Source organism: Odontomachus brunneus, unplaced genomic scaffold, assembly GCF_010583005.1.
Source record: "Odontomachus brunneus isolate Ranch 3 - 2012 unplaced genomic scaffold, Obru_v1 Obru_scaffold_065, whole genome shotgun sequence".
Taxonomy (NCBI): Eukaryota; Metazoa; Arthropoda; class Insecta; order Hymenoptera; family Formicidae; genus Odontomachus; species Odontomachus brunneus.
This window is the reverse complement of record NW_022639515.1, coordinates 697,715-713,307: the sequence shown is the minus strand read 5'-3', so window position 1 is coordinate 713,307 and position 15,593 is coordinate 697,715. Positions and strand designations below refer to the sequence as shown.

Below are 15,593 nucleotides of genomic sequence, written 5' to 3'. Positions count from 1 at the left end.
AGAGCTCTAGAACTTTTCAAGAGAGTATCAGAACTCTAAAAAAAATGTCACATTTTTAAATATGGTGTGCCAAGTTCACACAAGTAAATATACAAAGCTAACGAACAAGAATCACATTCAGAGCTCGTCACACAATTCTGCCTCATGTCAATTTTTTTTGTACCGTTCTTTCATAAAAAAAAACTCGACTAAGAAATGTACAAATAATTTCGATACTTTGTGACAAATTCAATGTATAATTTGCTTACACCATGTATCAATATATACATGTATAATTTAAGGAGAATTTAAGGAGCATAATTGATATGTTAGAAAATACAATTGTGATGAATAAGCGTTGTTCGATCAATCTCTAAATAAAATTGCACGAGAAGAGAGAGAGAGAGATTGGGAATATCAAAACATAAAGGAGAGAACGCGAGAGGACGCGAGACGCGAAAGGACTTGATAGCAATTAGCTAATTTTCGAATTTCGACAATGATTCATCAACGGCAGGACGTGCAAGTGTTCGTAAAAGGATTTCTATGTGACTCACTGAAAGTCACCCACTCGTAGCAAGACTGATATGGACGAGTGTCCATCTTCGTGTCTTCATACAAATTGAAGTGCCGATCACTCTATTCTTACTATGCATCGTCCTCTCCCGAACAGGTTTCCCTACTCTCGTGCCGATCGCGAAGGTGCGAGATACGTGCGAATAAACGACTAGATGAGAACGAGCCGATAAAAACGACGGTATACAGGACGTTCCAGAAGCATCGTGCTCTCCAGCGCGACCACGTCACCTTCTCTAATTATTAAAAGAAATTAGCCCCTACGACTTTTTTCACGACTTTTGAGCAAGAACAATCGACCGATGAGTGTCGCAAGACGAGGAACGGGACCAATTAGCAAGTTTCGGAACACGATCCCATCTTGACTTGCGCAAGGCCTCTCATTGTTCGCGCTCGCCCGAAATGCTCGGGACCGAAATATAGTTCAGGGTTACATATCTCGAACGCGAAACTCATGAGGAAAGCTCGACAGATAAACAAGGAACGACGTCTGAGGCAAAAATCGCTATACTGTAATGAAAAAATGACTAAGTTACGTTCAGAATTATTATATAATCATAATGATATATTAAAAAATTGCACAAGAATTTTTCAATTATTCAAATGAACCACCCAACCCGCCAAAAAAATATAGAACAGTACACCGCTCTGTTAAATATAAGATTCAACCAATAATTTGTGGGTTAGCAGAAACAGATAAGAGCAATTTAGTTTAATAATCACCTGACAGTCGTTAAATTGGCGCGATCCTAAGCTGGCGATTACACCTAAGCGATCGATTAGATTCGCCGGCGAGCCGCCAGTTCGCTAGTAAAGTGAACGACTCGAGAGAATAACGAATTGCACCGCAACGTGTCATTAATCTCGAAAGGAAAAGTCCCGGTGCGCTGCATTATTTCTCGTGCGTCTCGCAAATGACGCCAAATGACACCGGACTTCGTTCCCGTATAACATCGGCACCGGAGAAAGTGCGCGATCGGAGACTAAGACGTGATCCACGACGAAACGACGAAGACAACAAGAACACAAGGGATACGCTCGATTTTTTCATACTTGTCATGTGTTAAAGTACCATCGAGTACCGTGGAACGATAATGAGCGACGTGTGTTTACGGTGTTATCAAGCGGAGAAAATACCCGTATCCGGCTATTATCCACGCATACAGAACACCGTGACTCTTTGTTAGTGAAATTTACGAACGACCGAGAATCCCGTTCAAGGTAGACCGCCTGGACGTTCGGCTCCGGGGCCCCCTGAGAGCAGGTCATCGACGATGCTTACAAGTCTTTCCCGCCCTTCCCCTTACCCGGCTTCGCCAAGTCGCACCGAGTGATACTTAAAAGGGTACAATGACGCGTCTTAAAACGTGACGGTCGGTCGGCCGACCGAACGTGCTAACTTGCTTTTTAGCGACGTAGCCGTTAACGCGTGTTAACAAGCTTGAAACTCGATACACAGGGTGTCCGACAATTCGATACGGAATTGCAGCGTGCAAGGTTGAACGCATCTACCTATGTGAATGAAACTTCTCTCTACTACCATTTATCGGACAACCTTGTGTTTCGAGATATCAATGGAAAAGGTTAGGTTTGATGAACCAAAGTGCACGATATTGCGAAATGAGTTCTATGAGATCTCATCTCATCGAAAATGCCTGAAACGCGACTGTCTCTTGGATGGATATCGGTTGACAAATGAAATGATATGACATGATATGATGATATGAGAAGCGATGATTTCAAAGGAGAATACTCAGAAGAACAGGAACTGTTGACTACTATCTGATCACCAACGAGTTCTGATTGGCTTTTACCTTTCTGCTTACTATTTTTTTTTGTCAAAATAAATTTGACAAAAATTGAATTTTTCTAAGAAATTAATCGAAATTTTGATCTTATATTTTTGACTTCAACCATTTATTAACGCCTATACTCTAATACTCTATCGATCTCTTTTGATTCTATTTAATCTACCTCTAACAAAATAGAATCTACCTTTTTAGAGCCTATAAGTAACATTTTATGTGTTCTCTATTACTTAGAGAAGTAGAACTTCTATTTTCTCTATCACTTAGAGAAGTAGAACTTCTATTTTCACGTATATTAAACATATACTAATCTTTCGGAATATATAGATATGTTAGAAAGTCTCGAAAGTGGGTTTAAAATTTTGACTCGAGTTATTTTCGATGAGACCTCGCGAGATTTTGCAGAGCAGAGATGTCCCGCAACATCGCGCGCTCTGGTTCTTTCTTCATTAATATCTCGAAATTTTATGTGATTTTTGCAAAATGTTAAGGGATCTTTTACTCAGGTTGACACGTTCTACTGTACACCCTGTATACGGGCCACGTGTTGCGATTGCCGATGCGAGACATATTGAAACCGCAAACACTATATAATTGGAGATAATACCTATAAGGCGACAAAGTGTATTACCGTTGTAGTACAACCGTATGTACAATTGCACGCCGCGACGTGTGGGTAATCTCGCGGGAACGTTTATATTCGCGCCAGGTTGGTTTATCGCCACGCATTTCAACTTGGTAGCCACGGCGGCTCGAACGAGCGGTTAATACCGCGCCGAATTTACTGCCGGACAGAAAAGCAGTTTGGGGAGTTATTTAATGTTATCTTAAATCTATACGACGCGCGACGGAACCCGCCGGCGAAGGCGCATTGCGATTGTCGCGCGTATGTAAAATAGATTCGACCCGCGATAATCTCGTCAGCAATGGTACAATACGGGGCATCGAGTTACGCTTTGTCGGAGATCTTGGCGCGATGTGTTCCTTCTCCCTCTCTTGGGATATATACTTATGTAATTTTCATTGGTAGGGAATTTCGTGATCATTCGCGTGCGAAAATCTTACTGCGAATACGACGCTTGTCTCTCTCGCAGACGAAAATTCTATTCTTTAAAAATTATGCCAAGACAGGAAAAATGTATACACAGCAATTAATGTCCCCAAAAAGGTACGTATCGCGCGCGTGTGCAAAGTTATAGAAAGAATTAAATATGTATGAAACAATCGCATAATACATAATACTTTCTTCTATTTAATTTTCAGAGAAATATTATTAAAGTTTCAATAAAATTTTAACTTGAAACTCTCAATACAAACAGCTCGCGAGTTAATTACGTGAATTAATTAAGAAGAAACCACGAGTCGAAATTTTGGTTCTACACTAGACCTGCAAGTTTCGTCGAACTTAAAGTAACGAAAAATATCGAGATATAATACTAGACAAGCTATTGTCCTTTTTTAATGTTAAAAATAATTATTGTCGTCAATGCTCAACTGTCCTTAAAAAAAAACCTTATTTCGAAATTATTTAATATTCTATTATTTCAATATTCTCTCTAACTTACATTTAATCCTCATTTTTCATTTTAATCAGCAATATATTAATTATATAATTAACTGCAGAGAGTATGTAGAAGAGATCGGCAAGTATAAAATAATTTAGTAAAAATTAACGAATAAATATATAAAAGAAACAACACATTTTTATATTCTCATAATCTAGAAAAGAAGGCAATAAATTTAATAAAACGCGACCCAAGTAACATTATTAGACGCAAAAAATAATATTCGTAAGATTCACATTAAATTCCAAGGCTGATATTCACAGTTGTAAATTATTTATACGATTATTGATTAAGGACATCATTAATTGTATTCGCGAGCAATCGTTCAGCTGTTCGAGTCAATTTTGTTTGCAATATAATGAAACAAGTGACGAGAGAGAGAATAACCAGAGATTTATGAAGCTATAATTGTCAGACTATAATTTGTTGATTGACAACGAGAGAGAGAGAAAGAAAGAGAACTATAAACGTCCAAAATTTCGACTCGAGTATCTCCTTGTTCTCGGCAAATTTGCCGAACGTCAATCCAAATCAGAAATATCAGTATAACAAATGATTTCACACACCTGGTAAAACACACGATGTATGATCGCTGCTCGCTGCTCGGTGTCCTGCTTTCATCGTGGCACTTGACACTGACACTCGCGCAGACACGGCGATCGAAGAAACGCATATCAACTAACGCGATGCCAACGAGAATCCGATTCAATACTTCACGAGGCGATAAAATATTTCAATCACGCGACGGGAATGACGAATAACGCGACACACGGACGCCGTGGTATGCGGATCGCGTTGTCGGCTTGGAACAGAATAGAAACAAGTGGAAAATCACGCGACGCACGAGAGAGCGTGTGTGTATGTGTGCGTGTAGGTTTGATCCCCTTAAAGGTCCGCGATGTTTTGAAGACGCTGATTGTTTTGATCGCTCTCAACGGCTCGGTGGTGGGGCGACGCCGGCTGGCAACCGACGCGAGATGACGTAGCCCTTTTTGTCCATTGTTTTGGTACTCGCACGCGTCGCGTAAACACGTGTTACGTTACGAGCCGACGAGCAACTGACATCTCCGTACGGTGCATGTATCGTTGCGTTTGTTGTGATTCTTGTCGAGCGATTGAGATATCTCGTCTGATGAAATATTCAATCAGGCTCTCGCGTTAACAACGCGTCAATTAACACGTGCTTCTTTCATCGAATTGTCGTATCCACGTGAGTATTAATGATAATGTCGGTGCAACTGACTATTAGCGAATTCGATAGCTTGCACTAGTGCGCACTGAATGCACGTTAAGGCTTGTTTACAGTATTTTTATATTTAAGATCGTGTCTTAAATACATATTTAAAAGCATTTTAACTAATAAAATGATTCGTACGGATGTTGTACATGTCATATTATTGGTTAAAAATATTTGAGAATTTATTTAAGACAATCTTTAATTATAATAACATACTTATGAACAATCCTTAGTGCGCACTCAGTGCAAGCAACCGAATTCGTTATATGGAGCAGCTACTGAAAGCCGGGATACTGGAGTCGGAAAAGCAAAAGCAATATTGGACATTGATTGATTAAAGTTTTCTTGGTTTGATATAATCAGCAAATATGAAGTCAAAATTAATCAATCGTCATGTACAAAATCATAAATGATCTCATCGATTAATGATTAATTGTTGATTGTTGATTAATTGTTGATAAACTTTGATGTGATTGATTATACATTGATTAATAATTCATTTCACCAATTGACTAAATTATTCGCGATTACAAATTACGAAGGACTGATTAATTTCGATTAATACCCAACGCTGGTCAGAATGAAGACAAAGGCCAGCAATAGATTACGTACTCCTAGCTATATCAAAAAAGAATAAAAAGATCATAAAGAAAAAAAATTGATCATTCTTTTACCCATTAATTTCTGTCAAATTTAATTTTTGCTTTCGATTATATTTATTTTATCTGCAGCTAAGTAAGTTATATAATTTTCTTAGCTTATTGAGAAATTAAGGATAAAAATTTAATGCAAATAAAATATTGAGATAATTGGATATTAAATAATTCTAACACAAGCAAATAAAATATTGAGGTAATTGGATATTAAATAATTCTAACACAAGCAACTTCCTTTCACTTCCTTTTTTTCACTTCAGCACAAGGAAAACGGCAATAATAATTTGTTGCATCAAAGTAGGACAATATAGCTTGTACAATGTTATATATTGGGATTATTCATTGGTTCCTCAAGTTCGACAGAATTTGCAGGGTTAACGTAGAGCCAAAATTTCGACTCGGTATTCAAATCAAGATTCTTAAAGAAAACTTTGTGGAACGGAGGGAACCGATGCGTTCAAAGAGAATGTAGTTATCAAACACCGGATGCCCCCTTTCTTTTTTCCTTATGACAAACAATCGAAGCTTTCCTCGTAGCGGAGGCGACGAGGCGTGCAGGAAATTACGGAGACGCCGGCCGAAGTTAAGGTAACGTCTAACCCGTGACGGACACTAATGAGTTTGCGGTCGGGTTCTAAACCTATGGCAGGTCGCACGGAACGTGAAAGTGCACCGCAAACCGCGTTGCTGCTGTCGGGATACGACACGAAGTAATAAACCGAATATGAGCGAAAATTTATTTGTTATTGCGGTCTAAATTTCGCCGGGATTCTTCCAAAGTGACCCTCGTTTTCGTGAGACGCAAGAGGAACTTGTCGCAAGAGATTCCGAGGTTCTCGCATTTATGGCGTCACGATATTTATCGATCAAAAAAATATTTTGCTAGTCCAACTAGAATTCTAAATGTTCCAAATAAATGTATCGTTGTTTTTTATGTTTGCTAGGAAATTCTTTACAGTACATAGAATTTATAGCAGCAGCATTCTAGCGATATCTGCGGGAAAATTTAGGTCTCGTTATCAATTCTTAATGAGAAAGTGTGACTGGTTTTAATCGGACCAAACGTATAACTTTTAATTTTTTGCTAAAATTATATTATATACCAATATATTTAATGAGGTGAAAGTAAAAGAGAAAATTATACTTTCAAGAAACAAAATTAACGAAATAGCGAAATTGCGAACCCCAAACTGAAAATATTTTTTCCGCGCATATTCTGTCTCTGTCACCCATATTGATTAGATACAATGCATATGCGATATATCGCAGTCATTTATCCATCTTCGAATTTCTTGTATCTAGATAATTCTTGCTATGTGATTGCAAGACCATTTTCCTGAGTGACGGTTCTATCTTCGCTAAACGTACCCTCCGTGCAATCTTAAGAGACACGCGAGATCTATACCAAGATGGGTGGCATTAAACTCACCCACGCGAGTCGCAGTTGCGCTGCACTTCTGAAATAAGCGTGATTGGAGATCGCCACTAAGGATAATTGGCTATGTGATACATGCTACTAAGCGCTTCTGACCCTTTAAGGAGGCGAGGGCCGTGCTTAATTGCAATTATAAATCTAGATCGGCGCTATGATGTCGGTTTAATTACTTTGGCACTGTTTACATTCTGTAATTGATACCTCCGCTCATTTTGTTGGTCGAGCACTTGGCGATAATGGATTTAGCGGAATAGCCTGATGAATGCTGCCAATCAGCCAACGAGCGTATCTGTGGGGGCAACTTCGATCGATGCGGTCGATTTTTATCGTCGACGTAGAACGAGAAACTAATGAAAGTTATTAACGCGCGTTTTGCATATCTGCGCCAGAGTATCTCCGTCAATCGTCGATAATCACGAGTAATCAAACGGATAAGTGCGTCAATTGCGGATCACGATGAGCAAGAGAAAATCATTTCGAGAAATCGAATTAATTTCACGACGCGGAGAACGTCGTGAATGCCTCGAGTTAAAATATCGCGAAATCCCGTCCTTCGAATTAATCGTCGCGCAAATACGCTGTCAGAAACAGACGCGAGTCTAATGAGATTGCACGATGGATAGGAAGTCAATCAGTCATCGAATATTCGAGTTTTCATCACGAGGATTTCCTTGACGCTTATACGGAAAGAACAATTCCGTTGGTATAATTGAATTTTCTGTTGCTGGCAATCAAAAAATAGTTTTGCAATCTCATAGCGGAAATTACCAGATACGAGAAGTTATCTAAGATGGATACGTGATTAGCAGACACTACATTATCGCGTATGTTTTAAATTTAATCAATACAGATGACAGAAACAGAATTTCTGTCTGAATTATTTGTGAAATTTAACAAAAAAATCTTCCTGTAGCGTCCAGATTAAAGCCAGTCACACTTCTTATAAGAATTGATTATGGTAGGCAAAAAGACTAGCAACGAGAGACAAACAGTATAATCTTCACAGCCACCTAAATTTATGCTTGCGGATATTACTAGAATGATACTGCTGCTGTAAACTTGCCGCAAACAATTTTTTAGCAGATATAAAAAAACAGCGATAAATTTTAACTGTGACATTTAGAATTCTACCTGAAACAGCGGAACGTTTTTTATTTTAGTGCGGGGAGTACATGAAAAACTTGGTTGTAGGAACAGAAAGTGGGAGATTTCTACTCAGCTGGCTGCTCTCAGTTATGTCAAGTGAGTTTTCATGAACGTTCAGACGAAGGTTTACGGTTACAGAGGTATTATTTTTCGTCTGATCCCCATTAGTTACCTGAGCTGTAATGTTCTTTTCCCGTGTAATGGTTTCATTACATCGACTCGACGTTTCTCCGTCGCAGAACCTCGCGAAACCCGCGTCGCGCGATTTCACATCGGCAGTCTGAACTCAGGCCGGGCTAAAGGTCGCGTATCGGATACATGCCCCGTTGAAACGCCTCAGGAACAACCTAGCCAAAAATAGCGAACGAGCGAGCGTCGGCGCTGCCAGCGGTGAGACCGAATCGAGGGTATTGTATTACGATGCCGATCGCCTGCAAATCGACCTCTTCGTACGGGAATGAATGGCAGAATAAGCAGGATGAGCGCAGAAGTTCGTGACGCGTCGCCATAACCGACGATACTCTATCCGAAATTGAATGCGGTCGAAATCGCGACGATGCACGGCGCAGATTAGATCACGGAATGCGGAATTCTAGTTTTAATAGCGATGTCGTCCCGATAAACGTTGATTTACATCAGTCGAAACGGATCAAATTTTAGTGAAAAAATTTTTTACGAGGTCGTAATCGATTTTTCTCCAATAAAGAATCTTATTCATCACTAATCCGAATTGCAACACACATCTTTGTACGTAATCTCGAGAAATTAAAATTTCATGGAGAGGAAATGTACATGAAAATATTGTAATTCAAGAGAATATTTCCATCACTGACTTCTGCAAAGCTTTAGTTCGCGAAAGAGGTCCTCACTCTCAACCTCGAATAATTTTACCCGCTTGTTTAGAAACAGAGAATTTCTTGAAAAATCTTCCGATTTCTCAAAATAATTATGAACTCTGGTTAGAAGTTTCAATATTAATGGTTAATGTTTCAAACATGTGATTTTAAATGAGGGAAAGCCAAATTTTGCTAATATTATTTCTAGTCATTTTATACTAGAATTAAATTAAGCATGTTAGCTTTCCAAATAATTTCATTATTCAGTAAAATGTTCAAAGTGTTTGAAGAATATTTTATCCTATTGAGAATACAAAACGATTCCCAATTGTATCGTAGTGGGATAACCAATTATAGGACACATTTATGTATTCTAGTCAGAGTCTATGTTGCACCTGGGAGATTCTTGAAAAATTCCTATCCCGCGGGTCGCGGAAAAGTTACGCACTTTTAATTTCCGTTCATTTGTGCAAAGAAAAAAAAAAAGAAATCAGGAAAGCATAAGCAAACGCGAACTAATCGGCACCGGATCCGAGGTCTCATCGGCAATATCCGCGACAGTTGGAAAGCACCGCGACGTTCGCGACCCTCGTGAAAGCCAACGCGCCTTAATATCCGACGCCGACAGGGGGGTTCTTCTTCTCCTGCCGTCCGCGAAGCACTTCGATTACGTCTCCCGCACGTAACGTTACGATCCGCGTGAGGCGAGATGTTACGCAAACGTCGGCGTAGAAAGTCAGACGATTAAGAGTGAAGCCCTCTCCGCGCGGCCGCCCGCCCGAGCAGAAGAGTGAATCGTTCGTCGTGGGGATTTCCTGTATGCGCGTTCAGGTGATGCACGCGACGCACACGTACTCGTGCACGCCACCCGCGACGCGAATCGAACGCATCGTCGCTCGGCCGCGTTCGAGAAACGCACGAGAAAATTCGCACGCGACTGCGGCTTTCCTCAAGAGCAAAAGGAGAGGGTAGAAAGGGGACGGACACAACGGCGCCAGCTTGGCGAATTAGTACGACGAAAGGGGAAGTCAAAGACGCGCGCTTCTATCACGAGGCGACAATTTATCTACCATCGCCATCAGAGAGGAACCTGCGTTGACGTCTTATAAGTTAGCGGAACAAAGTCAGCAGAATCAATTCTAACTAATGTTTTTATTTGTTGCTCATTTTTTGCTAAAACGTTGCCAGAGAAAAAAATTTGTTGCTCTATTAGTTTTTTTTTTTAAACGATGTTCCGCAAAACGAAGATTAATTAGCGGAACAGTATGTAAATAACAACGAAACAATAAACAATCGAATATAATAATAGCGTAGGAATTTGTTGCTAATTAGTTGCTCACAAAATACGCTAGTCCCGAATATATTGCCCCGCTATTTTTTTTTAATAATGTTCCGCTAAAAGAAGATGAAGAGTAAACTACGAGAAAAAAATTTGTTGCTTGGTTGAATTTGATACTGGCGTGTTGCCTGAATTTGTTGTTCTGGAAATATCCAAGTTACGAATTTGTTGCTCACTTAATATATTTAAATAATAGCGGAAAAGTTACCAGCATGCAAGGAATCTCAAGAGTAAACTATTAGAAAAAAAAATTGTTAACTCCTTACACGCTGATAACTTCTCCGCTATTATTTAAACATATTAGGCGAGCAACAAATTTGTAACTTGAATATTTCTAGAGCGATAAATTCAGGCAACACACCAGCACCAAATTTAAGCGAGCAACAATTTTTTTCTAATAGTTTACTCTTGTAACTCCTTGTACGCTGGTAACTTCTCCGCTACTATTTAAACATATTAGGCGAGCAACAAATTCGTAACTTGGATATTTTCAAAACAACAAATTCAGGCAACACGCCAGTATCAAATTCAACCGAGCAACAAATTTTTTTCTCGTAGTTTACTCTTCATCTTTTAGCGGAACATTATAAAAATAAAAAAAATAGCGGAGCAATATATTCGAGACTAGCGCATTTTGTGAGCAACTAATTAGCAACAAATTCCTATGCTATTATAAAATTCAATTTTTTATTGTTTCATTGTTATTTACATACTATTCCGCTAACTAATCTACCTCTCTTAAGCTGGCAAGATCAAATCGGCAAAATCAAGTCGCGCCTATTTGATTATTTAGTATTTATTTTGTACTAATTTGTATCACCAATGAAAATTTTGTACCCCATGCCATTTTGAAAAAAAACATGACACTGCTAGGTTTAACACTGAGCTAGCAGGACCACATAATAAAACATAACAAAAGCAAAATAAAGGTAGGAATATAAAGGGCTGAATTTGTACTAATTTGTACCACTCAAAAAACAATATATTCACCCCTTCCGAGGGAAACAGCTCTTAAATGAAATAAACACTATTGGGCTCAAGAGTAAAGTATCACTGTCTTACACTATCCATGTGAATTTTTCTCTTGCGAGCTTCTAGTGATCAGAATAAAGAGCAGTGTTTTTACCACTGAGAGAATGAAAATATATGTTAAAATATATTATATTAAGATTATATAAAATAAACTTAAAAAATATGCGAAGTATGATATTATTCAGTTTTTCCATTTCTCAAAACAAAAATTCCGGAAAAATATCTGTTTTTGCGATTCTTCAGACTAGAATTCTCTTAAACAATGTTGAGTTATTTTCCAACAAAACCATCGCGGTTCCGGGAGCACGACCAACAGACATAATTCGCAAACGGACGCCATCTCTCGCCCGAAAGAAGCACTCGATCGAGCTGACGTCTATAAATTTGCCGCGTAAAGAGCGCGCATTATGCTTATCATCCTCGCGCTACGACCTAGGGCGTAAAATCCGGATTTTATTTATGGCGACGTGAAGCATTAGACCGGCTGATTAACAGGAGCCCGGAGATGTGGTAACGACTCGCGCTGAAGAAAATGAAAGTAAAGGAAAGGCGGCGTGTGTGTGCGCGCGCGCATTTACGCGCGTTTTCGTATAAAATATTACCGCGTACCTTTTATGGAAAGGAAGAGCGACTCTTCGACGGAATAGATGGCCGTGTATCTCTAACAGCGCGGATTCAGAAGAACAGAAACTGCTAAAAACGCAAGCGGACCTTGTCTCAAGATCGCGACATGTTAACGACAAGCGAGATAGAGGAGTTTTAAATTCGGCTGATAATTATATCTTAATGCCGATAACTCCCTCTCTCTTTCTCCCAGGCGCGTAAAAAAATAACGCGCATTAAACAACATAGGAATGGCACGCCGCATTAAGAGGACGCCGAAGAGAAGAGCGCGAGCGAGACGAGATAAAATCTCCAAGATACGCGTAAGGTAAACTAATTTCAGATTAGGTATCCAATTTGCACGGCAATAAAACCAGCGCCGATCGCCGCGGCTAACCGATATACCTGTCCTCGCGAACATAAATACGAGTAAGACACGACGCCGCTCGGGAAAGCAATAAAAGCGCACGGCCTCGCGCGTCTCGGATGTCCGGACAATAAAACTCCCATTTTCAAGCCGCTTCTGCCGCCTCCTGTCCAAAGATCGGTCGTCGACTTTTGCGAAAGTTCGTGGGCAAATCCTCAGGAGAGGCAACAGCCTCTGTCGGAGGGAGAAAGGAGAGAAGAATCGAGAAAAAATGGAAGAGCATTCGAGCGATTCCGCGAGCTCGAGGATCGCGCGGAATCCGCGCGCGCGCACTCCAGCGCAGCTTATCGGCTCTATCGACGACTATCCTCGAATGCCGAAAGAGGGTTCTCCGCCGATGGCAGGTGAAACGGCAGGCAAATTACTCGCTAAGTACAGGCTACCAGTCGCCGCCTCGAGTCGCCGTGCGCCCCAGCTCTCGTCCCTTATCGCGACTCGTTAGTCCGCCGCGTTAAATTCCGCTGCATTTTGCGCTTTTCGATGCCACGGTAGCCGTACGTAACAGCTTGCAGCGCATATCTACCTACGTATGCGCTGACAGGACGCGCTGACGAGCGAGAACATCGCGCCGTTCTCTCACGCGCCAAGAGAGGCGAGATATCGGAGCGCGGCGACTAACTCCGCGGATCTCTCGGCGCGCTTAATGGCACGGTCTTGCGATTCGATCTTATCGCCGTTGAAACTGGGTACGCACACGTATCCGCTTATACGGGGTGTCCCGGAGCTGCTGCGCGCCGAGGAGCCGGAGCGGGATCGCCGCGCATTGAAATCACCCGGGCGCAAAAATAACGCATCGCTCGAGCTTGGATCCGAAGTTGAGTCCGGTTTCGACCAAGAATGATATATTCATATGTATACACGGAAAGAATGTAGTTTCTTTCGTATAAATTTTGTATAAATTCTTCTCAATTTTATTAGGTTTTTAATAGTATAGGAATGAATTGTCATAAAGTCTACCTTGCTAAAGATCTTGGTAAGTTCCGCTAGACACACGCACAATAAACTTTTAATAATACATTTTAACTTTCTTCTAAAATATAAATAACACATATGAAATAAAAAGGTAATCAACTACAAGTGAGAGAAAAAATATACACACAGTGAGAGAAAAAATATCTAAAAAATAAATGATATTTATTCAGTAAATACTAATAACATATTTACTTGTACTAACATACATATTTTTTCGTTGAGAAAACATCAAATGAGGAAATTTATATTTTTTCTAATATCGTTGTCTCTCATGAAAGCAATTGTTTACTTAAACAAAAGAAAATTTAGTGTAAATATAAGTTATTAGTAAGTTATTAGTATTCACTGAATATTTTTAATTTTTTAGATTTTTTGTCTCGATGTGCTGAAACATTCCTCAGTTAATATAAAAATAAAATTTAGTAGCAACTTTTACTATAAAATTTTCTCCATGTAAAGAGACGTTATATATCTCGTCGTATTATTTTACATGAAAATAATTGACGCGTATTAACGACGGATTTTCAATTTTCTTTTTTTGCGATGGGTGAAGGACGCGATATTTTTGCACCGCGGATAGACAATCATTCGTGTGAACTCACCTCTTACAGCTTCTCGTGGTATCCTCATCGTCAGCCGGTGCTCCCGCTCCCGAATCCTGAAAATAAACAAAAGAATTTTTATGTAAAAACGCTGAACGCACACACATATATATACGGACAAACGGAATTTACACGTCGGAAATCGCGAAAGTTTCATCAAGAGATCAAAGTGCCGAGATCACGTTTCGTTGCGCAATTATCGTCTAGCCTTCGGGAGTTATCGCGTGCGAAATTAATAATTAACAAAGCGGAACCTCGACTCTTCCTCTTTTTCTCTACCTCGACCAACCCTGCCGCGAAACAAAAACTGCCGAACACACGGCATTAATAATTCGCGGAGAAAGCGCGAAACAAAGGTTTGCTACCGTGGTATTACACATCGATACCGACTCCACGACAGGAGAACACGGGCAAGCCTTTATTCGTCCCTCTCCGAAGGTAATTGAGGCGTCGTGACAACCGCGGTGAACGGCACGGAACGCTGGAAAACGCACCCGGCACCCAAAGACAATGCGTGCCTGTGAGCTACCGAATAAAATTGCAGCCGCGAACACTCAATTTCGAAAGTTTATTACAGACGTCGGACGAAACTCCGTCGGCGATGCAAACAAGCCCGACCTCAAAGCAGAAAGATAAAGACACGGACCAGCGCCGCTTCCGCAGACTTAACCCTTGGCCACGTTGCGGTTTCCCCAATTTTTAATAAAACGTCGAAAAATACGCGGTTCGGCCTTAACTTGCGCATTTCTCAATCATCTCCCTCCAATCATTACACGGAGAAAAAATTATAGTAAAAATTACAACGAAATTTTTGCAATGTTGGACTGTGCAGAATTATATGATCAAAGTTAACTATGTACTTGTTCAAAAACGTTCCGTATAGACTTGACTTTCTGCTCTAAAATTATTGTAATTATATGAATTGTTTTATATCTATATTAGGTAGTTCGCTAAACTTACTATTTCCACAGAATATTAAAAAAAACCATTTATCGATTCGCGTAAGTAAAATTCAACGCGATTAGAATGTCTAGAAATGGAATTCGTATTTGCTTTCGCGCGACGAATCAGTTCAACTAATAATAGCGAGCAGCACGCTTCGATGAATCAACGTTCTCGACAGGTACTGTCTTATTTACACGTATACGCATTTACAAATTTTAATCCCGTTTATAGACACGCTGTTCATACATATTACGGCGGAATTTATATAGACTCGCTTCTCTTCCCCCCGTACGTCCGGCCAATAATACGGCGAGACATTTCCACGCGTCATTTGATCGCACGTAGGCTTCGCGCGTCACGGGACGGTGGCTCCTTTATTAATAAAGTACTTCGTAAATATCAAGGATACGAGAAACTCGAATCCCCCCCCCCCCC

The 15,593-nt window shown here is 40.1% G+C and overlaps 1 protein-coding gene across 4 annotated transcripts in view; it reads right to left on the bottom strand.

The window, feature by feature from the left end:
- The window catches only part of LOC116846523 (protein phosphatase Slingshot homolog 2), a 160,858-nt gene that overhangs the window by 132,308 nt on the left and 12,957 nt on the right, over window positions 1-15,593 (bottom strand). For 3 of the 4 annotated variants that reach the window (XM_032820459.1, XM_032820457.1, XM_032820458.1), the window contains exon 2: window positions 14,214-14,269. In XM_032820459.1, coding sequence (XP_032676350.1) covers window positions 14,214-14,269 — 56 coding nt within the window. Of the gene's footprint in view, window positions 1-4,494; window positions 5,287-14,213; window positions 14,270-15,593 lie in introns of those variants that run through there. The other variant, XM_032820460.1, reaches the window with a different exon arrangement.